Source organism: Suncus etruscus, chromosome 14 (assembly GCF_024139225.1).
Source record: "Suncus etruscus isolate mSunEtr1 chromosome 14, mSunEtr1.pri.cur, whole genome shotgun sequence".
NCBI lineage: Eukaryota > Metazoa > Chordata > Mammalia > Eulipotyphla > Soricidae > Suncus > Suncus etruscus.
Genome location: NC_064861.1, coordinates 11,293,409 through 11,317,897, shown reverse-complemented (window position 1 = coordinate 11,317,897; position 24,489 = coordinate 11,293,409). Strand labels below are relative to the sequence as shown.

The following is a 24,489-nucleotide window of genomic DNA, read 5'->3' as shown; positions in this document are numbered from 1 at the left end:
TTTTGGTTTTTGGGCCACACCCGGCAGTGCTCAGGGGTTTCTCCTGGCTGTCTGCTCAGAAATAGCAGGCACGGCGGACCATATGGGACACCGGGATTTGAACCAACCACCTTTGGTCCTGGATCGGCTGCTTGCAAGGCAAACACCACTGTGCTATCTCCCCGGGCCCATCCTTAGAGATTTTTATTACAATAACTTTTAGCATACCCTTAGGAAGTATCAATAATATAGTAGTTTCTAGTATAAAACAGTATTGCCTTACTTTTTTTTTATTTTTTTTAAATTTTATTTAAACACCTTGATTACATACATGATTGTGTTTGGGTTTCAGTCATATAATAAACACCACCCATCACCAGTCCAACATTCCCATCACCAATGTCCCAAATCTCCCTCCTCCCCACCCTACCCTTGCCTGTACTCTAAACAGGCTCTCCATTTCCCTCATACATTCTCATTATTAGGACAGTTCAAAATGTAGTTATTTCTCTAACTAAACTCATCACTCTTTGTGGTGAGCTTCCAGAGGTTACCTGGAACTTCCAGCTCTTTTCTCTTTTGTGTCTGAAAATTATTGTTGCAAGAATGTCTTTCATTTTTCTTAAAACCCATAAATGAGTGAGTCCATTCTGCGTTTTTCTCTCTCTCTCTGAATTATTTCACACAGCATAATAGATTCCGTGTATATCCATGTATAGGAAAATTTCATGACTTCATCTCTCCTGAGAGCTGCATAATATTTCATTGTGTATATGTACCACAGTTTCTTTTTAGCCATTTGTCTGTTGAAGGGCATCTGGGTTGTTTCCAGAGTCTTGCTATGGTAAATAGTGCTGCAATGAATATAGGTGTAAGGAAAGGGTTTTTGTATTGTATTTTGTGTTCCTAGGGTATATTCCTAGGAGTGGTATAGCTGAATCGTATGGGAGCTCGATTTCCAGTTTTTGGAGGAATCTCCATATCGCTTTCCATAAAGGTTGAACTAGACAGCATTCCCCCAGCCCCGCCAAAACAGTTTATTCTCATTCTTTGTGATGTGTGCAATTCTCTGGGGTGTGAGGTGGTATCTCATCTTGTTTTGATTTGCAAATCCCTGAAGATTAGTGATGTGGAGCATTTTTTCATATGTCTTTTGGCCATTTGTGTTTCTTCTTTGTCAAAGTATCTGTTCATTTCTTCTCCCCATTTTTTGATGGGATTAAATATTTTTTCCTTGTAAAGTTCTGTCAGTGCCTTGTATATTTTGGAGATTAGCCCTTTATCTGATGGGTATTGGGTGAATAGTTTCTCCCACTGAGTGGGTGGCTCTAGTATCCTGGGCACTATTTCCTTTGTGGTGCAGAAGCTTCTCAGCTTAATATATTCCCATCTGTTAATCTCTGCTTTCACTTGCTTAGAGAGTGCAGTTTCCTTCTTGAAGATGCCTGTAGTCTCAATGTCCTGGAGTACTTTGCCTATGTGTTGTTCTATATATCTTATGGGTTTGGGTCTGATATCAAGGTCTTTAATCTATTTGGATTTTACCTTTGTACATGATGTTAGCTGGGGGTCTAAGTTCAATTTTTTGCAAGTGGCTAGCCAGTAGTGCCATCACCACTTGTTTAAGAGATTTCCCTGCTCCATTTAGGATTTCCTGCTCCTTTATCAAAAATTAGGTGATTGTATGTCTGGGGAACATTTTCTGAGTATTCAAGCCTATTCCACTGATCTGAGGGCCTTTCCTTATTCCAATACTATGCTGTTTTGATAACTATTGCTTTGTAGTACAGTTTAAAGTTGGGGAAAGTAATTCCTCCCATATTCTTTTTCCCAATGATTGCTTTAGCTATTCTAGGGTGTTTATTGTTCCAAACGAATTTCAAAAGTGCCTGCTCCACTTCTTTGAAGAATGTCATGGGTATATTTAGAGGGATAGCATTAAATCTGTATAATGCCTTGGGGAGTATTGCCATTTTGATTAAGTTAATCCTGCCAATCCATGAGCAGGGTATGCGTTTCCATTTTCGCGTGTCCTCTCTTATTTCTTGGAGCAGAGTTTTATAGTTTTCTTTGTATAGGCCTTCACATTTTTAGTCAAGTTGATTCCAAGAAATTTGAGTTTGTTTGGCACTATTGTGAATGGGATTGCTTTCTTAATGTCCATTTCTTCCTTATTACTACTGGTGTATAGAAAGGCCATTGATTTTTGTGTGTTAATTTTGTAGCCTGCCACCTTGCTATATGAGTCTATTGTTTCTAGAAGCTTTTTGGTCGAGTCTTTAGGGTTTTCTAAGTAGAGTATCATGTCATCTGCAAACAGTGAGAACTTGACTTCTTCCTTTTTTAATTGGATTCCCTTGATATCTTTTTCTTTCCTAATCTCTATAGCAAGAACTTCCAGTGCTATGTTGAATATGAGTGGTGAGAAATGACAGTCTTCTCTAGTGCCAGAATTTAGAGGGAAGGCTTTTAGTTTTTCTCTATTGAGAATAATATTTGCCACTGGCTTGTGGTAGATGGCCTTAACTATATTGAGAAAGGTTCCTTCCATTGCCATCATGCTGAGAATTTTGATCAAGAATGGGTGTTGGACATTATCAAATGCTTTCTTTGCATCTATTGATATGATCGTGTGGTTTTTATTTTTCTTGTTGATGTTGTGTATGATGTTGATAAATTTACGGATGTTAAACCATCCTTACATTCCTGGGATGAAACCTACTTGATCATAGTGGATGATCTTCTTAATGAGGCATTGAATCCTATGTGCCAGGATTTTATTGAGGATCTTTGCATCTGCATTCTTCAGCTATATTGGTCTATAATTTTCTTTTTTCGTAGCATTTCAGTCTGGTTTAGGTATCAAGGTGATGTTGGCTTCATAAAAGCTATTTGTAAGTGTTTCCGTTTATTCAATTTCATGAGTCTTGCCAGGATTGGTAGTAGTTCTTCTTGGAAAGTTTGAAAGAATTCATTATTGAATCCATCTGGGCCTGGGCTTTTGTTTTTGGGAAGATATTTGATTACCGTTTTAATTTCATCAATGGTGACGGGGGTTTTTGGATATGCTACATCCTCTTCCTTCAACTGTGGAAGATTATAAGAGTCCAAGAATTTATTCATTTCTTCCAGGTTCTCATTTTTAGTGGCATAGAGTTTCTCAAAGTAGTTTCTGATTACCCTTTGAATCTCTGTCATATCAGTAGTGAGCTCTCCTTTTTCATTCCTAATATGAGTTATCAAGTTTCTCTCTCTCTCTCTCTCTCCCATTGTTAGTTTTGCCAGTGGTCTATCAATCTTGTTTACTTTTTCAAAGAACCAATTTCTGCTCTCGTTGATCTTTCGGATTGTTTTTTGGGTTTCCACTTCATTGATTTTTGCTCTCAGTTTTGTTATTTTCTTCTGTCTCCCTATTTTTGGGTCCTTTTGTTCAGCACTTTCTAGTTCTGTTAGCTGTGTCATTAAGCTACTCAGGTAAGCTACTTCTTCCTTCCTGATGTGTGCCTGCAAAGCTACAAATTTTCCTCTAAGTACAGCTTTTGCTGTGTCCCATAAGTTCTAATAGTTTGTGTCTTTATTGTCATTTGTTTCCAGGAACCTTTTGATTTCCTCCTTGATTTCATCTCGGACCCACTGGTTATTCAATATGAGGATGTTTAACTTCCAGTTGTTAAAGTTTTTTTTCTGAGTCCCTTTGGAATTCACAAATAATTTCAGAGCCAGGTGGTCAGCGAAGGTAGTTAGCAAAATTTCTCTCCTCTTGATATTATGGAGGTATGTTTTATGTACTAGCATGTAGTCTATCCTGGGGAATGTCCCATGTACATTGGAGAAGAATGTGTATCCAGGTTTCTGGGGATGGAGTGTCCTATACATATCCACTAGGCCTCTTTCTTCCATTTCTTTCTCAGGTCTAATATATTCTTGTTGGGTTTCAGTCTGGTTGACCTATCCAGTGTTGACAAAGCTGTGTTGAGGTCCCCCACAATTATTGTGTTGTTGTTGATATTATTTTTCAGATTTGTCAACAGTTGTATTAAATATTTTGTTGGCCCATCATTCGGAGCATATATGTTTAGGAGAGTTATTTCTTCTGCTATACATACACCTTGATTAATATAAAATGTCCATCTTTGTCCCTTACAACCTTCCTGAGTATAATGTTTACATTATCTGATATTAGGATGGCCACTCCAGCTTTTTTATGGGTGTTGTTTGCTTGTATAATTTTTCTCCAGCCTTTTATTTTGAGCCTTTGTTCTGACAATTCAGGTGCATTTCTTGTAGGCAGCAGAAGGTTGGATTGAGTTTTTGATCCATTTAGCCACTCTGTGTCTCTTAACTGGTGCATTTAGTCCATTGACATTGAGAGAAAGAATTGTCCTGGGATTTAATGCCATCTTTATATTGAAATTTGGTTTGTCTTTTGGTTGGTCTTTTCTTAAATTAGGTCTTTCAGTTTTTCTCTTAAGACTGGTTTTGAGTCTGTAAAGTTTCTGAGCTGTTTTTTTGTCTGTGAAGCCATGTATTCTTCCGTCAAACCGAAAAGTGAGTTTTGCTGGGTACAGTATTCTAGGTGAAGAATTCATTTCATTCAGTCTTGTCACAATATCCCACCACTGCTTTATGGCAATGAGTGTTTCTGGTGACAGGTCTGCTGTAAATCTCAAGGATGCTTGCTTGAATGAAATTTCCCCTTTTGATCTTGCTGTTTTCAGAATTCTGTCTCTATCTGTGGATTTGTATATGTGACTAGGATGTGTTTTGGGGTGGTTTTTCTGGGGTCTCTTTTGTTTGGTACTCTTTGAGCATGCGGAATTTGATCACATATATTCTTTAGCTCTGGAAGTTTCTCTTTAGTGGTGTTCTTGACCATTGATTCTTCATGAAATTTTTTTCCTGGGTCTCTGGGACTCCAATGATTCTTAAGTTGTTTCTGTTGATCTTATCATAGACTTCTATTTTCATTGTTCCCATGTTTTGACTAATTTTTTCATTGTTTGCTCATTTGCTTTAAGTTTTTTTTCCAATCTCTCCTGCTGTATGGAATTGTTATGTATCTCATCTTCCACAGCAGCAAGTCTATTCTCAGCTTCTGATACCCTGTCCCAGAGCTTATCCATTTTGTCATTCACTTCGTTTACTGACTTTTTCAGGCCTGTTAGTTGACATGTTATTTCAGTTTGGAGTTTTGTGATTTCTGTCTTCATATTTTCTTGGTTCTTATTAGTGTTTTGTTCAACTTGATCCATGGTTTCTTTGAGTTCGTTGAGGATCTTCCATATTGCTAGTCTAAAGTCCTTATCTGAGAGGTTGATTAGTTGGTTGGTCATTATCTGGTCATCAGAATTGCCATCTTCATTCTCTATGTCTGATGCTGGCCTGCGTTGTTTCTCTATTGTCACACTTGTATTGTGGGTTTTTCTATGTGTTGTGGTGGTATTCATTGGCTATATAATGCAGGCAGCACATTCCTCTGGCTCTGCCCTTTCTGGATGTGTCGACTTGCCTCCAAGGGAGGGGAGTCCTCCGTGGATGAAGCCTCACACAGGATCAAATCTTAGGCCCGAGTACGCAGCAGAGAAGACATGTCGGAGAAAAATGCTTGCTTCTGTGATCCAGCACAGTTCTTAGTGTGATTTCTTCTTTTTGTTGTGATGGTGTTCTTTTCTTAGAAAGAGTGCATGGCCGCGTAAACGAAGTGGAGCCAAAGTGCTCTGCTGGAGCCTCTTTTCGGCCCACTCCCAAGAGTGACACACAACAGGATAGTAGACAGACACACACAGGCAGCACTCACAGTTTTTCACAGTCGGGCCTCACTGGGAAGGCATAGTTTCGTAGATTTTCCCAGGTATTACTCCAGGATTTCAGCAAATACTTGATACTGATCTCAAAAAAGCCAGAATCCTGCTGGCTGGCCATGTTGGCAGCATACAAAGAGGGTCCCCGAGAGGCTGGAGCAGCTGGAGGAGCAGGTATCCGGGGTGAAGAGGTGCCTGTCACAGGTTAGTGATATAAGTGGGGTCAGGAACAGAGGAGAGAGTGGCAGACTCCCTTCACCTCTACCTCTGCCGCAGACTGGGAATCCTCATTTAAAGGACACGGAGGAGAGGGAGCGATGCTAGGGTTGTTCGTCCTCCTCCAGGTCAGGACTGGCTTCTTATTTCCAGTATTGCCTTTCTTAGGGTTAAACAATTTATACTTTTAGAAGCCTATTCAAAATTTAGATTTTGCCCTGGAAATTTACTTCATTATCTTCACTCCCTACTAAATTTTGCGATTGTGGTTTATTCCTATATTGTGTAGACTCCAAGATATATTAGCAAAGAACTTATCAAGGTTTTAGTAATAATAGTGAAGACATGATTATTAGCAAAATGAGGCCCACATATAAAATAGCATAGCTAGAATACCAAAATTTAAAGTGTATTTTAGCAAATCAGACTTAGTATTGTTCTATAATATATTACATTAAAATGATTTATTATAGGTTAAAATTATATAGCAATAAATCAACACAAATTAACTTTTATTTACTTCTTTTCTGGTGATTCTAGTTTCTTTAAATTTTCTTGGTGCAAGAAATTTGAAATAAATTTATTTTATGTCTGCTATCAGGACAAGCTGCTGGTGGATGAGAAGGAGATGGGATATTGCTGAAGGGAAAGTCCTATAGTGGTGGGAGAGATGTGGGGATATTTTATGCCTGAAACAACTCTACAATAATTCTGTAAATCAGTGTTTAAATAAACATAAATTTAAGTAAATTAATATATGCTATCCTGTTTAAACTCTTAAAGCAGCATTTTTATGTCTTCATTCTTAAATATCCTACATTCTGTCATTTAAGCACATGTGTCCTTTAAAAGATAATCTCAATTTTCTTATTTGATCTTTCCAATTTTTATTTATATTCTATCTCCCTTAAAAGCTTATTTTTACTAGGTGATTCTCTTTTACTCTCATGATATGTGATATTCACAGAACTCTGATATCCATTATGAGTATTTAAAAAAACACCAATCAGTACTCTGGTATTAGCTGTATATCCTGTAATTTCTTCTAAATTCATATGGGTGAGTGCCAATGCCATGGAGTAGGGGTTCAGTTTCCCCTTGTCGCCACATGAAAGCAGTAACTTCCCAGATTACTCAGAAATTTTATTCAACTTGGTACAAATCAGAGGATTCCAAGACCACCTCTGTTATCTTATATAGTATTTGAAAATAAAAATGGATCACAGGACTCAGGGGAAACACTTCCATTGACCATTTTTATTGACCATAAAGGACATAAGGAATCACTGTGCAAAGAGGAATATAGGGAAGAAGAGGTGTGGGGAGATCTGTAGGAATTTCTTTCCTCTGAAGTTAGGCAAGTCATCCTCCAAGTAGGCAAATGTTTTCACCAACCTAGAAGCTATACAATTTTCTTATTTTGAGGATTTAAACTTTATCACATTAGTTAGGATCCATTAGAAGCTCAATTTCTAGCCTTTTGTCATCAGAAGATTGAATGTGTGAGGCTAAAAGTTACAATTTCCTCATTGTTCTTTGGTCTTTGAAGCAACGACTAAGGTTTTAGCATCCTAAAAAGTATAGAATGATCTCTTATTTTAGACAAGGGACATAAGGAAAAATCCTTGTCTGGATTTTTATCCAGATTGACTACTTTTACCTAGCAAAGGATAAATGGAAGGACACACACTATGGGTGGCCCATTAGCTCAGCTGGTTAGAGCATGGCACTGATAATTAAACACAGAACCTTCTAACACATATCCACAGTGACGGCAATGTGCAGCTTCATTCTTCTAAATTGAAATTATTCATATCAGATAAATGTCACATTTAAATTGTATTTATTCTTTTGGTTGGCAGATTCTAGTTCCATATGTTTTTAAATTTCGTTTTCACTATTGCATATTAGGATGAGTGTTCTAATATGCAAAATTGACATATCATTCTTTGTATATTGAAAAGAAAAAAATCCCACTTTTGGTGTCAATAGATAAGGGGTTTAAAGAAGAATTTGTCACTCTTTTCAAACTCCTGAATTATTTTATTCTTAAAATACTAAATGCAGCTACAAATCTTGTGGATTAAATAGATTTCTGTTTGGTAGTGATAAGTAACAATTTTTGTGTGAAGCAAAATGTTAGCCCTACTGGAAAGCCTGTTACCTCAAATGATAATATAATAAAACATTTTAAATAATTGGATTTCTCCTCCTGTAGGAAAATTAGGATAGGGTAGTATAATGTTTATATTTGTTTGCTTAAATCAATTTCTAATCAAATATAAGACGTTGGAATATACTAAGGATAGATGAGAAAATTTTGAAAACACCAGGTCTCATTTAATATTTATAATTATAACTATATAATTACATAGACCAGCCATATAGAGCAATTTTTATGATAATTGACATTTAACACTAAAGTTTCTTTCTTACCTCCATTTATTAGTTTAAAAAATTGATCCCACCATATATTTCTTATATTTTGGTAACATCAGACTGGATCTGTATTTTTGAAGGCAAATAGTTGACATATTTTCAGTCATAGCACATAGATTATAAATAGCAAGCTACTGATATTTTAGTATATTAGCATAGTAAATTTTCTTGGTAGAAGTTTCTTGAATGTCAGCATATATACATATAAACATGAATAATTCTGCTATTTTTGTATAAGTCACTATTTCTTCTTTTTTTCAGATGATGCTTCAAAGATTCAACAACAATCTCTGATCTTGGACTTTTTCAAACTCTCTTTATTGTTCTCTGGATCCATTGCCTTCCTGTTTTAACCTGCTTGTGATCTCTTCCACCCTTTTACATGGTTTGCCATGGTTACATGAACTTTTGGGAAGTGGTATTTGCACCATCACATATTTTATTCATGATGGTTCTTTAGGTAAAGAGCTGAAAGGTTATAATTCTAAAAAATGAATCTTATTGTGAAAGTTCGGAGAAGTTTTCGAACACTGATTATTCTCTTGGCTACCTTTTGCTTGGTGAGCATTGTCATTTCTGCTTATTTCCTCTACTCTGGTTTCAAACAGGAAATGGCACTTATTGAAACCACTGCAGAACCAGAATGTGCCAACATCAAAGTTCTACCTTATCGATCCATGGAGCTGAAAACGGTTAAACCTATTGATACTTCTAAAACCGACCTTACTGTTCTACTTTTTGTGGAGAGCCAGTACTCTCAACTCGGTCAAGACATCATAGCTATCTTAGAATCCAGCCAATTTCAGTACCACATGGTCATTGCCCCTGGCAAGGGAGACATACCTCCTCTTACAGATAATGGTAAAGGGAAGTACATTTTAGTTATTTATGAAAACATCTTGAAGTATGTCAACATGGACTCATGGAATCGAGAGCTATTAGAAAAATACTGTGTGGAATACAGTGTTAGTATAATTGGTTTTCATAAAGCCAATGAGAACAGCTTGCCAAGTATGAAATTAAGAGGGCTTCCATTAAACCTTTTAAATAATATAGCTCTAAAAGACTGTTTTGTCAATCCTCAGTCACCTCTGCTACATATTACCAAAGCCCCCAAAGTGGAGAAAGGACCACTTTTGGGGGAAGACTGGACAATTTTCCAATATAATCATTCAACTTACCAGCCTGTGATTTTAACCAAATTACAGACAGAAAATTCTTTCTCATCCTTGTCCAACAAACCACTTTATGCCACAGTGATTCAGGACCTAGGGCTCCATGATGGAATTCAGCGAGTTCTTTTTGGCAACAACTTGAACTTTTGGCTGCACAAGCTCATCTTCATAGATGCAATCTCCTTCTTGTCAGGGAAGAGGCTGGCATTGACCTTGGACCGATACATTCTTGTGGACATTGATGATATATTCGTTGGGAAGGAAGGAACAAGAATGAATGTCAAAGATGTGAAGGTAAGAATATTTCAAGAATAATATTACAATTGATGTTTGGCTAACTGTGTCACGAGGAAAATAATAAATGTTTAATATTTTAGATGACTCAAAATTTTTAAGATCCAGCTAATTTGAAACATCTTGAATTAAACCTTAATAGTATTTATATCTACATACACACATACACATATACTCCATATGCTTCAGAGAGAGTAAAGATAAATCCAAGAGAATATTGAAATTTAGTCTTGTTTTCTTTTTCTTTTCCTTTCTAGCTAGAGACCCATTGGAACTACAATGCTAATTCTAGCACATTATAGTTGGTAGTCAGGAGACTGAATCAATCCTAGAATACATCCTGAACAGATTTACCATATTAACTTAAATTTGACAATGGTGATTAAAATACAAGGTGAAAAAAGCAATTCACCAATCTTTCGTAGCCTCAAATAAACATAGTATCTTTTTATGGCATGTTTATGTATTTGTAAATATGGACAATAGCAAAAATAATTTTCTAGGGAATGTGTCTTGGATCTAACCTCAGCAGACTACTGTCGCTGTCAATATTATGAATTTGTCATATTATATAGGGTAACACATAAGTAGTACTGTTAGCACTTTTAGGAAATGATAAAACAATGTGTAACTAATTTAACCATGTTAAAATTCATACAAAAGGCAAAATATATTACACTAGGCTAGGTGACACTGAGAATCTCCTTTATTTTTCATCTTAACTCAATTTTATCACTTTTTTCTTATCCTCTAGATGCCTAAATATATTCTGTGAATAAACAATTTTGGAAACTACATAAAAATAATGTGCACGAATTAAAGAAAATAAATATTGTTAAAATGATAATACTTCTTTGGAATTTCTGCTATTAAGCATTTTATCCATCACAAATAAAACCTGAAAAGATAAAAATACTTCAAAATAATTTATTTTGCCTATCTAGGACCTCATGAGCATAATAATAAATATGATTAAAATAACTAAAGTAAGTTTACTTATTAGACAAAAATATCCAAACTGCATGTTAACTGATGAGCTCTGTTTTCAACAAACCACTAAAAGAAACACCACTTAACTGCCTTAAATAATTTATTTTTGGCATTGTTTTGTTTTACTGCTCTTGAGTTCTTGGACATTAAAATCCTATAACTTTTTCTTCCTTTTACAGTTCTTTTACTTTATGCAAATTTTATTTTAATTTCAAAATTCTAAACTTATGAAATAGTCACATGCTTCAAAATATTTTGAGTGACTTCTTATCTTGAAACCCTAAAGAAAAAAATATACTAATTTCTATCTAAGAAACCATCTGAACTAGAAAGACTTTAGTAGCTAAAAATCCTGCTTAAATTATGTGATGCAACTTACTCTAGATATGAAAGCAAATAACTATTCACAACATCTCATGCAATGTTCAATGGTCGATGATGGTTTTTTGTTTTAGTTTTTGGGCCACACCCGGTGACACTCAGGAATTTTCCCTGGCTCTGAATTCAGAAATCACTACTGGCAGGATCAGAGAACCATATTGGATGCCAGGAAATCAAACCCCAGTCCATCCTGGGTCTTCCACATGCAAGGCAAATAATGCCCTACTGCTGTGCCCCTGTCACTGATGGTTGATCCAATGGCATAACCACAAACAAAAGGATATGATACCAAAATTTACAAGTGGAGAGAGAAAGCTTGTATATATACTTATAGATATTGCAAAACAAGTATTATATTTATTTATTTATTATAATCCACTGATTTATATATAAATTCAAAGAAAGTTTTTACTAGTATTAAAATTCTAGTTGTGATCTTTGGTACTCAATTTTATTTCTTTTATTTCTCAATAAAAATTCTTTGTGAGTCAGCCTGAAATCAGCATATAGAACCCCAGAATTAGGCAATGACCCATGCAAATGAGTCAATTGCTCTGGAAGGTATTTCACAGAGGGCAATTGACCCACAGTTCCTGGAATTTGATCTGTGGGTTGATATTTTCTTCTCCAGGGAAAAATAGTTCAGAGGTTAGTTCTCCAACTCATAAAAGAATGATGTGTTTGACAATGTGTGTTAATATGGAACTTGGACTTCAGGATAGAGTACGGCTCTTAGAAGGCAGGAGGCCAGTTGCAGTAGGAACAGTACAGGAGAGAGGATACCATGTATAATGGTTCCTTGAAAAATACAGCCCCCTCCAAAAAAAAAGAAAAGAAAAATACAGCCTAACCTTCAGTTTAGTAAGTCTCCAGGTAAGGGCATTGTTTAGAAACATATGAAATCTTTAAGTGTCTGCTGCCAGCTTTAGAGGTACTATTTGAAGATGCTGAATTGGTCCAAAAAGTAAAACAGGCCCTTTCAAACGTGCATAACAAGAAACATTCATTTTCTCTATAACATATTTATAGAGATTTACTGTCAATTATTTATGACTTAGTCAACATTAAGTTTGGCTGAAAAAAAAAGCTGTATCTAAAGTATTTTGCAAAGTCAATCATGACCTCAGGCTATTTTAAACACACTTAAAAATAGATGGTCAGAAGATAGAGTTAATCAAAAATTTTCTTCTTTTATATATAATTTAACTGTAAATATTGTTGATGTCCTCTTTTGGAAGTCATATTTTAACTCTGTCAATGAAAGAAAAATAATCCATTTTAAAGTTTATTTTCATAAAAACAATTATTGCCTTTATTCGTTGAAAAAATAGCCCAAGTAATACAAAATGTACTTTTTTGAGGGAGCACATAAGACAGTTCTCAAGGGTTACTTCCAGATCTGCTCTCAGAAACTTTTCTTGATTGGGTTCAAGGAATCATTTGGAATGCTGGGGATTGAACTCAGGTTGGTCACATGCAAGGCAAACACCCTAAGTGTTTTTACATCCAAAGTACTTTCATTTGGCCCCACAAAATGCACTTTTAAATGTTAGAGTTTGTTAGTTTGGCCCACAACTTATAGCCCTCTTATGGTAGTGAACCATGAGTGAATTAAACCTGGTCTTCCTGCAACCAAGGTATGTGCTCAGCAAATTAAAACTTATTGTTGGTCCATTGAATTATATCTTTCTTAAGTCAGCAAATAGGGGCTAGAAAAATAGTACTACAGTTCAGTCACTTGCCCTGTACACATCTGGCCAGATTTAATCCCCAGCACTGCTTACAGTCCCCCAAGTTCCAAAGGCATGTTGGTCCAAATTTAAAACATAATAACAAACAAAAAAATAGAAAGACTAAATACAAGTATGCAAAACAGAATCAAATATATACTACAAATACCCTTTCCATATTTGTCATTCAAATAAAAATATTCACATTTTATATATTAATATAAGTTTATTCAATACTAAAATTCTCCTTCAAAGGCTTTCTATAACATTATTTTGAAGTATACATATGTAGATAAAATAATCAAGTTCTTAATTTAAGAACTTTATTTCAGCAGTTGAGTGAGCACAAGGTCACAATAATCTGCTTTCTAAGACAGGAGATAAGGTATGTAACAAAATATGTGGACAATGGGAACAAAGAAAGGGCATTAATTGTTCTGTTTCTACTAATGAGGAGTATTTCAGAGGAGGAGCCATTTGAATTCCTTATGCTTCAAAAGAACACTATCCAATGAAATGAGGAAATTTATTCTCGACCTGTAGATCTGATATATAAATTTTAATGAAAATATTGCATTTTAGGGATGGCAAGTTTTTTGATTGACTGAATAATAAAGTAAATATCATGTAGTGAAATCAAGTGCTGAAGATGTTGAATGGAGTTACAAGAAATGGTCTATATTTTGCTAACTGGGTAATAACTTTAGGTTTTTGTTTTTAAGAAATTGACTCAGATGTAATATGATCCAAGTTGAGATGAAAAAAATACATTTCTTGAATTAGTGTTATTTTTAAAATGTTAAAGTCTTATAGTAGCATATAGTTATCATTTTACTGTTTTACTTTTTAAATAGTATTTATTTAGCATATTAATATGCTCTAAGCACTATACTTAATTATTAGCATCATTCAATATGAGATTAAGATACAATAACTTGTACATTTTCTAAATGCATTTCTAAATATAATGAGGATTTGCAATATTTAGTCTCTACTAGTAAGTGGCAGAGCTAAAATTAAACCCAGACTGCCTGCCATGAATGACTAAGCTGTCTTTCAAAAGCAATTGTTTAGAATTGGCTTCAATTTCAGTGTCAGCACGTAGGAGCTAATGTTGACCACGTTATTATCTCCTTACACTTTTAGATTGTAGAGCTGAAATTCCCATAGAAATTCATCCAAAGCACAGTATTATGGTGAGCCTTGAAACAAAGAAAGTTCTGGATCTGTAAGTTAACTCTGCTTAACTTAGAAACATTGGAGAGTCTACATTGATTTTTTTTTTTTTTTTGCCTGGGCATAGTAAAAATGACACAGCAGAGGAAAGAGTGCTGTCAAACTGTTTGTTTGGGAGTTTTTGACTTTGTTTGCCAGGTAAATGTTTCTGGGATGCCTCATGTATGCATCTGATTTTCTGAACTGTCACAAGTAGCAGTGTTGACTCAGAAATCACCAAATTTTATTTTGAGGATATGAGATATGAATATAAAAGAAAGGAACAGGTTGAGTGCTGTATTTGAGAGATCCTTACATAAACTCATCTTGAAAGGTTACTTCATAGAGAGGAAAATTCTTTCATGTGTCACAATAAGAGACTCAGAGGTCAAAAGCATGAAATCAGGAACACCTCAGTAAGTCCTAGCATGCATCAAAAAAAAATTTTTAAGTGCTTTCTTTAAACAGTACTAATTAGGCAATAAGGAAGATGCAGTCATTCTGATATTTGGAGGTTTGATTAATTTTACTTCTAGTTAGTGCTCCTTAAACGTGATTTTCTGTTTTATTAACAAGTACCTCCCTATTCTCTATCCAAAGGTGTGGTCTGTTTCATCCTAATAATCACCCGGGGTCTCAGGGAAACAGTCTCTTGCATTTCTGGCTTCACTCCACTGAGCTATCTGCTTCTTAGAAGCATAAAGCTTGCATCTTGGAGTTTCTGAAATTGTTTTACCACTTTCATTATGTGTAGATTTTTTTGCTTCCAGATCTGGGACTCTCCAATGTTCTAGGTTTGGGGCATTTGGCTTACATCACAATTTGCAATGGATCTCTCTTTCATAATTGTGATAATTTTTTTTAAAAATGTAGAGATAGTAGGTCATGTAAGGTATTAACCTTAAATGTACTCCACTTGGTTTCAACATAATCCTGCAGTAGTTATCCTTGAGCACAGAGCTGGTCATTTTTCACTCTGATAGTCTGCTTCATTATGCAGGATCAGCTTATTGTCCAGGTTACCTGTTGAAATTGGAGTTTGTTTCCTACTCTCATCTTTTCAAATAATCTGTGTTGGTTCTAAGAGGAGGTTTGCAATCTTATGCACTTGTGTCTAATGTTTTTTTTTTTTCATTTGTGAGAATGCTGCTTCTGACAAGGCATAGTGGGAACCAGAATTTTTTTTGCAAGGTTGCCTTCTGTACAACATAATCATATCTTTTTTCCTTCAAATGAGGAGATTACCAGTAATCTATTTTATTTAAATAAGTGAGCTAATTGGTTTTGTAATGAAGCATCTTCTTTTGGGGATGGGGTGGCACAGCTGCAGTGCTCAAGGGTTACTCCTGGCTCTGCACTCAGAAATCATTCCTGGCAGGTTCACAGGACCATATGGGATGCCATAGGTCTATCCAGGCTCCTTCCCAGCTCTGTTGCATGTAAGGCAAATGCCCTACCATTGTGTTATCACTCTGATTCTCAGAGCATCTTTTCTAAATTTTTTTTCTGCAGCTCTATAGGGATCTCTTTGGAGTAAATTTATAAAGTTTAATGAAAATACTGTTAAGGATAAAATGTCCAATAGTGACTTGCCAATTTTTCTATGTTTTAATAATTGAGTTTTGTGGATTCTGTGAGCTATTTTAAGCATGAATTTTCTCTGTAGATTATAGGGTGTCCCAGTATTATGTTTTACTTGCCATTATTTGAAAAATGATTGAAAAGTTGAACTAATGTAGGCAAGGTCATTGTCTGTCTTTCTGGATTGGGGGAATCCCATAATAGAAAAACATAGTAGCATGAAAGTGCAAACAACTTTAACTCATTACAAAGTCATTGGAACTCCCATATAAAATGAGAATATGTACCAACTACTATATAAGATAGGGTTTCTTTGGAATAATTTTTTTAAATTTTTTAAAATTTATTTAAACACCTTAATTACATACATGATTGTGTTTGGGTTTCAGTCATGTAAAGAACACCACCCATCACCAGTGCAACATTCCCATCACCAACGTCCCAAGTGTCCCTCCTCCCCACCCGACCCCCGCCTGTACTCTAGACAGGATCTCCATTTTCCTCATACATTCTCGTTATTAGGACAGTTCAAAATGTAGTTATTTCCCTAATTAAGATCATCACTCTTTGTGGTGAGCTTCCTGAGGTGAGCTGGAACTTCCAGCTCTTTTCTCTTTTGTGCCTAAAATTTATTATTACAAGGGTGACTTTCATTTTTCTTAAAACCCATAGATGAGTGAGACCATTCTGCGTTTTTCTCTCTCTCTCTGACTTATTTCACTCAGCATAATAGATTCTGTGTACATCCATGTATAGGAAAATTTCATGACTTCATCTCTCCTGACAGCTGCATAATATTCCATTGTGTATATGTACCACAGTTTCTTTAGCCATTCGTCTGTTGAAGGGCATCTTGGTTGTTTCCATAGTCTTGCTATGGTAAATAGTGCTGCAATGAATATAGGTGTAAGGAAGGGGTTTTTGTATTGTATTTTTGTGTTCCTAGGGTATATTCCTAGGAGTGGTATAGCTGGATCATATGGGAGCTCGATTTCCAGTTTTTGGAGGAATCTCCATATCACTTTCCATAAATGTTGAACTAGACGGCATTCCCACCAGCAGTGGATAAGAGTTCCTTTCTCTCCACATCCCCGCCAACACTGTTTATTCTCATTCTTTGTGATGTCTGCCATTCTCTGGGGTGTGAGGTGGTATCTCATTGTTGTTTTGATTTGCATCTCCCTGATGATTAGTGATGTGGAACATTTTTTCATGTGTCTTTTGGCCATGTGTATTTCTGCTTTGGCAAAGTGTCTGTTCATTTCTTCTCCCCATATTTGATGGGGTTAGTTGTTTTTTTCTTGTAAAGTTCTGTCAGTGCCTTGTATATTTTGGAGATTAGCCCCTTATGTGATGGGTATTGGGTGAATAGTTTCTCCCACTCAGTGGTGGCTCTTGTATCCTGGGCACTATTTCCTTTGAGGTGCAGAAGCTTCTCAGCTTAAAATATTCCCATCTGTTAATCTCTGCTTTCACTTGCTTGGAGAGTGCAGTTTTCTCCTTGAAGATGCCTGTAATGTCCTGGATTGTTTTGCCTATGTGCTGTTCTATATATCTTATGGTTTGGGGGATGATATCGAGGTCTTTAATCCATTTGAATTTTACCTTCATACATGATGTTAGCTGGGGGTCTAAGTTCAATTTTTTGCAAGTGGCTATCCAATTGTGCCAACACCACTTGTTGAAGAGGCTTTCCATGCTCCATTTAGGATTTCTTGCTCCTTTATCAATAATAAGGTGATTGTGTGTCTGGGGAACATTTTCTGAGTATTCAAGCCTATTCCACTGATCTGAGGACCTGTCCTCATTCCAATACCATGCTGTTTTAATAACTATTGCTTTGTAGTACAGTTTAAAGTTGGGGAAAGTAATTCCTCCCATACTCTTTTTCCCAATGATTGCTTTAGCTATTCGAGGGTGTTTATTGTTCCAAATAAATTTCAAAAGTGTCTGATCCACTTCTTTGAAGAATGTCATGGGTATATTTAGAGGGATGGCATTAAATCTGTATAATGCCTTGGGGAGTATTGTCATTTTGATGATGTTAATCCTGCCAATCCATGAGCAGGGTATGCATTTCCATTTCCGTGTGTCCTCTCTTATTTCTTGGAGCAGAGTTTTATAGTTTTTTTTGTATAGGTCCTTCACATATTTAGTCAAGGTGATTCCAAGATATTTGAGTTTGTGTGGCACTATTGTGAATGGGGTTGTTTTCTTAATGTCCATTTTATCCTTATTACTATTGGTGTATAGAAAGGCCATTGATTTTTGTGTGTTAATTTTGTAGCCTGCCACCTTGCTATATGAGTCTATTGTTTCTAGAACCTTTTTGATAGAATCTTTAGGGTTTTCTAAGTAGAGTATCATGTCATCTGCAAACAGTGAGAGCTTGACTTCTTCCTTTCCTATCTGGATTCCCTTGATATACGTTTCTTGCCTAATCGCTATAGCAAGTACTTCAAGTGCTATTATGAATAGAAGTGGTGAGAGAGGACAGCCTTGTCTTTTGCCAGAATTTAGAGGGAAGGCTGTTAGTTTTTCTCCATTAAGGATAATATTTGCCACTGGCTTGTGGTAGATGGCCTTCACTATATTCAGAAAGGTTCCCTCCATTCCCATCTTGTTGAGAGTTTTGATCAAGAATGGGTGTTGGAACTTATCAAATGCTTTCTCTGCATCTATTGATATGATCATTGGGTTTTTATTTTTCTTGTTATTGATGTTGTGTATTATGTTGATAGATTTACGGATGTTAAACCATCCTTGCATTCCTGGGATGAAACCTACTTGATCGTAGTGGATGATCTTCTTAACGAGGCATTGAATCCTATTTGCCAGGATTTTGTTGAGGATCTTTGCATCTGCATTCATCAGCGATATTGGTCTGTAATTTTCTTTTTTTGTAGCATCTCTGTCTGGTTTAAGTATCAAGGTGATGTTGGCTTCATAAAAGCTATTTGTAAGTGTTTCTGTTTGTTCAATTTCATGAAAGAGTCTTGCCAAGATTGGCAGTAGTTCCTCTTGGAAAGTTTGATAGAATTCATTAGTGAATCCATCTGGACCTGGGCTTTTGTTTTTTGGCAGACATTTGATTACTGTTTTAATTTCATCAATGGTGATGGGGGTGTTTAGATATGCTACATCCTCTTCCTTCAACCGTGGAAGATTATAAGAGTCCAAGAATTTATCCATTTCTTCCAGGTTCTCATTTTTAGTGGCGTAGAGTTTTTCAAAGTAGTTTCTGATTACCCTTTGAATCTCTGTCATATCAGTAGTGATCTCTCCTTTTTCATTCCTGATACGAGTTATCAAGTTTCTTGCTCTTTCTTTGTTAGGTTTGCCAGTGGTCTATCAATCTTATTTATTTTTTCAAAGAATCAACTTCTGCTTTCGTTGATCTTTCGGATTGTTTTTTGAGTTTCCTCTTTGTTGATTTCTGCTCTCAGCTTTGTTATTTCCTTCTGTCTTCCTATTCTTGGGTCCTTTTCTTGAGCATTTTCTAGTTCTATTAGCTGTGTCATTAAGCTACTCAGGTAAGCTCCTTCTTCCTTCCTGATGTGTGCTTGCAAAGCTATAAATTTTCCTCTCAGTACTGCTTTTGCTGTGTCCCATAAGTTCTGATAGTTTGTGTCTTTATTGTCATTTGTTTCCAGGAACCTTTTTATTTCCTCCTTGATTTCATCTCGGACCCACTGGTTATTCAATATGAGGATGTTTAACTTCCAGTTGTTAAAGTGTTTCTTCTGAGTCCATTTGGAGTTCACAAATAATTTCAGAGTCTTGTGGTCAGCGAAGGTAGTCTGCAAAATTTCTATCCTCTTGATCTTATGGAGGTATGTTTTATGTGCCAGCATGTAGTCTATCCTGGAGAATGTCCCATGTACATTGGAGAAGAATGTGTATCCAGGTATCTGGGGATGGGGTGTCCTATATATATCCACTAGGCCTCTTTCTTCCATTTCTCTCCTCAGGTCTAGTATATTCTTGTTGGGTTTCAGTCTGGTTGACCTATCCAGTGTTGACAAAGCCGTGTTATGTTCCCCCACAATTATTGTGTTGTTGTTGATATTATTTTTCAGATTTGTCAACAGTTGTATTAAATATTTTGCTGGCCCCTCATTCGGTGCATATATGTTTAGGAGAGTAAATATTTTGCTGGCCCCTCATTCGGTGCATATATGTTTAGGAGAGTGAATTCTTCCTGCTCTACGTTCCCCTTGATTAATATAAAATGTCCATCTTTGTCCCTTACAAACTTACTGAGTATAAAGTTTGCATTATCTGATATTAGTATGGCCACTCCAGCTTTTTTATGGGTGTTGTTTGCTTGGATAATTTTTCTCCAGCCTTTTATTTTGAGTCTTTGTTTGTTCTGACTATTCAGGTGCGTTTCTTGTAGGCAGCAGAAGGTTGGATTGAGTTTTTTGATCCATTTAGCCACTCTGTGTCTCTTAACTGGTGCATTTAGTCCATTGACGTTGAGAGAAAGAATTGTCCTGGGATTTAACGCCATCTTTATTTCGAAATTTGGTGTGTCTTTTGGGTAGTCTTGTCTTAGATTAGGTCTTTCAGTTTTTCTCTTAAGACTGGTTTTGTGTCTGTGAAGTTTCTGAGCTGTTTTTTGTCTGTGAAACCATGTATTCTTCCGTCAAACCGGAAAGTGAGTTTTGCTGGGTATAGTATTCTCGTGAAGCATTCATTTCATTCAGTCTTGTGACAATATCCCACCACTGCTTTCTGGCATTGAGTGTTTCTGTTGACATGTCTGCTGTAAATCTCAGGGAAGCTTGCTTGAATGTGATTTCCCCTTTTGATCTTGCTGTTTTCAGAATTCTGTCTCTATCTGTGGGATTTGTCATTGTGACTAGGATGTGTTTTGTGGTGGTTTTTCTGGGGTCTCTTTTGGTTGGTACTCTTCAGGTATGCAGGATTTGATCACATATGTTCTTTAGCTCTGGAATTTTCTCTTTAATGATGTTCTTGACCATTCATTCTTCCTGGAAATTTTCTTCCTGGGTCTCTGGGACTCCAATGATTCTTAAGTTGTTTCTGTTGATCTTATCATAGACTTCTATTTTCATCTGTTCCCATTCTTTGACTAATTTTTCCATTGTCTGCTCATTTGCTTTAAGTTTTTTGTCCAATCTCTCCTGTTGTATGGAATTGTTATGTATCTCATCTTCCACAGCACCAAGTCTATTCTCAGCTTCTGATACCTTGTCCCAGAGCTTATCCATTTTGTCATTCACTTTGTTTACTGACTTTTTCAGTCATGTTAGTTGACATGTTATTTCAGTTTGGAGTTTTGTGATTTCTGTCTTCATATTTTCTTGGTTCTTATTAGTGTTCTGTTCAACTCGATCCATTGTTTCTTGGAGTTCTTTGAGCATCTTCCATATTGCTAGTCTAAAGTCCTTATCTGAGAGGTTGATTAGTTGGTTGGTCATTATCTGGTCATCAGAACTGTCATCTTCATTCTCTCTGTCTGATGCTGGCCTGCATTGTTTCCCCATTGTCACACTGGTATTGTGGGTTTTTCTATGTGTTGTGGTGGTATTCATTGTCTCTATGATGCAGGCAGCACACTCCTCTGGCTCCTCCCTTTCTGGATGGGCTGACTTGCCTCTAAGTGAGGGGAGTCCTCCGTGGATGAAGCCTCACACTGGGTCAAATCTTAGGCCCGAGCATCCAACAGAGAAGACAGTTCGTAGAGAAATGTTTGCTTCTGTGATATAGCACCGTTCTTAGTGTGATTTTACCTTCTTGTTGCAATGGTGTTCTTTCCTTAGAAAGAGTGCATGGCTGCGTAGCGAAGTGGAGCGGCCGTGCTCCGCTGGAGCCTCTTTTTGCCCCACTCGCAAGAGTTTCAAGCAAGAGGAGAGTAGACAGACTTATACAAGTCACACTCACAGTTTTTCACAGTTGGGCCCCACTGGGCCAGTGTACTTTCGTGGATTTTCCCTGCCTGTTGTCACACATAGGGAGCCGGCTTTTGCAAAGTCTTGCCAGTTTTCATGCTCTGTAGTCCCTCCCTGAAAATGGCCTCTGGGCGAGCGAGTTTTCTGGAGCCTCTTTTTGCCCCACTCGCAAGAGTTTCATGCAAGAGGACAGTAGACAGACATATACAGGTCACACTCACAGTTTTTCACAGTTGGGCCCCACTGGGCCAGTGTACTTTCGTGGATTTTCCCCGCCTGGTTTCACACACAGGGAGCCGGCTTTTGCAAAGTCTTGCCGGTTTTCATGCTCTGTAGTCCCTCCCTGAAAATGGCCTCTGGGCGAGCGAGTTTTCTGGAGCCTCTTTTTGCCCCACTCACAAGAGTTTCTCGCAAAAGGACAGTAGACAGACATATACAGGATACACTCACAGTTTTTCACAGTTGGGCCCCACTGGGCCGGTATACTTTCATGGATTTTCCCCGCCTGATGTCATACACAGGGAGCCGGCTTTTGCAAAGTCTTGCTGGTTTTCCTCTTTGGAATAATTTTAACATTATAGTATAGTTTTTCCATAATTCAGTAGTCTATAACATTGGCATCAGTTAAATATGTTTTTTATTCAAAGGTGCACATGTGGTACATGTATTGACTATATGTCTGGCTTATTTCCATGGAATATGAAATTTCATATGCAAATGGAGGGCATTTGTTTGCAGTGCTTCATGATCTTCTGCAGGTGTCTTATATATTGGCATGGCCAGATGAACAACAGTTTTATTCTCTTAGCCTTCCACTCTAAGAAGCCAGAATGGGCTCTTCTGTTTGTGGTAAATATTGGCTAATTTTTTTAAAAGGGTTTGTAATTGCTGCAGCAAATCTTGAACAACATGTTTATAAGTATTTAAAGAGGCAGTTACTATACCTGGAAACAATACTACTACCTAAATTGAATTGCTTACTATGTTGCATGGCTCTGAAACATGTGATAGTAAGCAATTTAAAGTACCAAGTTACATTTATTCAGCAAAGTTATAATTAGCATACACTATTGTGGTCAGCGATGGTCCTGTGGTACCACCTTTTCCTGATGACAACCCATCAAAATAAAGCATAGGAGAATCAGGTGTAGGAGATGAGCATATAATAAAGAAAAGCACATAATATATCCTTTAAAAATCCCAAGCCTTTCCTGCAATATAGTAGGAGGTAACTTCTTCTGAAAATTTAATGTGGTTCATTTAAAAGGCTCACTGAGAGGTAGTATGCATTTATTTTTGTTTTGGAATTGGCAGCACTATTATTCCAGTATCAAAACATAGCAAGGAAATTGTTCTGAGCATTGATAAGAGCAGTGATGAATTCCAAATAAGGCAAAAATGTGTGAGGTTGCTTGTTGGTTAAATAAACCTATTCTTGAGGCTAAAACAGCTGAGTAATAGGAGAATAAGGGGCTGTAAAAAACTTAAAGACACAGCTTCTCTCCAGGTATGAGCATGGAAAGAAAATATGATTTGGTGCCAACCCATAAAAAAAATCTAATTATTGTTGGGCCCTTTGAGTTAAACACCTGGGGCTATTTAAGTTTGCATTTCTTTCCAAAATACTAAATAAGTTGCTGAGTTGAAATCCCAAAGGATGTGGGAATCCAATTTATATCACCTGCATGTTTTTGAAAGTCATTTGCAGTTCTTAGATTTTTCTAATAAATAAATTTCTTTTGTGTATGCCCTGTAGTATGCTCCAATACAAAGCCCATGTAATGGAATGGAAACAAAGTCTTGACTGTTTCTGTGGGTATTGTTAAACCAGCCCTTGAAAGTGGCTGGCAACAAATTTAGAATGGCATCCATATAGTGAATCAAATACTGCTGGGTAAACTTTTTGCAACCTGGATGTAAAACTAAATCAACAAAATATTGACATGTGATGGTTGAGTTTGCCTTGTCCTGAGGTAAAATTGTCTATTGAGATCACTGCATATACACCATATTATTGAGAAAGGGAACAGAAAAGGCAAAGTATTTTCTGTCTTATGAATTAATTAAAATGTTATAAAAAAACAGCCTTTTAAGTCAATTACTATCAAAGACTTTTATGATGGCTACTGGTGAAGGTAAGCCATTCTGTAACTTTCCCATAGAAATCATGGACACAATAACAGTTCTTACATCAAATAATTCTCCAGATATCTTATTGTTTATTACAAATACAGGTGAGTCCCATTCAGAAAAGGAGGTTTTCTTTTTTTTTTGGGGGGGGGGCCACACCCTGTGACGCTCAGGGGTTACTCCTGGCTATGCGCTCAGAAGTTGCTCCTGGCTTCTTGGGGGACCATATGGGACGCCAGGGGATCGAACCGCGGTCCATCCTAGGCTAGCGCAGGCAAGGCAGGCACCTTACCTCCAGCGCCACCGCCCGGCCCCAGGAGGTTTTCAATGTGTTCTAAGAGTCTTAACTCTTTGTCAACTAAGTTTCTAAGTACCTTTAGTTTTGTGCTTTTAATGGGCCACTGGAGAACCCAGATTTGAATATTGGACTTTCATTCCATTGGGATGAGTTTTTGGTGCTAATTCCAGTGGCTCCAATTGAAAAGGCAAAACTTCTGAGCTAGGGTTCTGAAAGGGGTTTGGGTGAAGGATGTGATATTTTTATAATTATCTTTATTTAAACACCGTGATTACAAACATGATTATAGTTGTATGATTACAGTCATGTAAAGAACACCCTCCTTCACCAGTGCAACATTCC

At 36.7% G+C, this 24,489-nt stretch overlaps 1 protein-coding gene across 1 annotated transcript in view; it reads left to right on the top strand.

Annotated features, from left to right (window-relative positions):
* NDST4 (N-deacetylase and N-sulfotransferase 4) overlaps nucleotides 1-24,489 on the top strand; it is a 272,025-nt gene that overhangs the window by 33,479 nt on the left and 214,057 nt on the right. Inside the window, exon 2 of the mRNA XM_049786876.1 lies at nucleotides 8,697-9,904. Within this exon, the coding sequence (XP_049642833.1) occupies nucleotides 8,927-9,904 (978 nt within the window). The 5' untranslated portion in view covers nucleotides 8,697-8,926. The remainder of the gene's footprint in view (nucleotides 1-8,696; nucleotides 9,905-24,489) is intronic.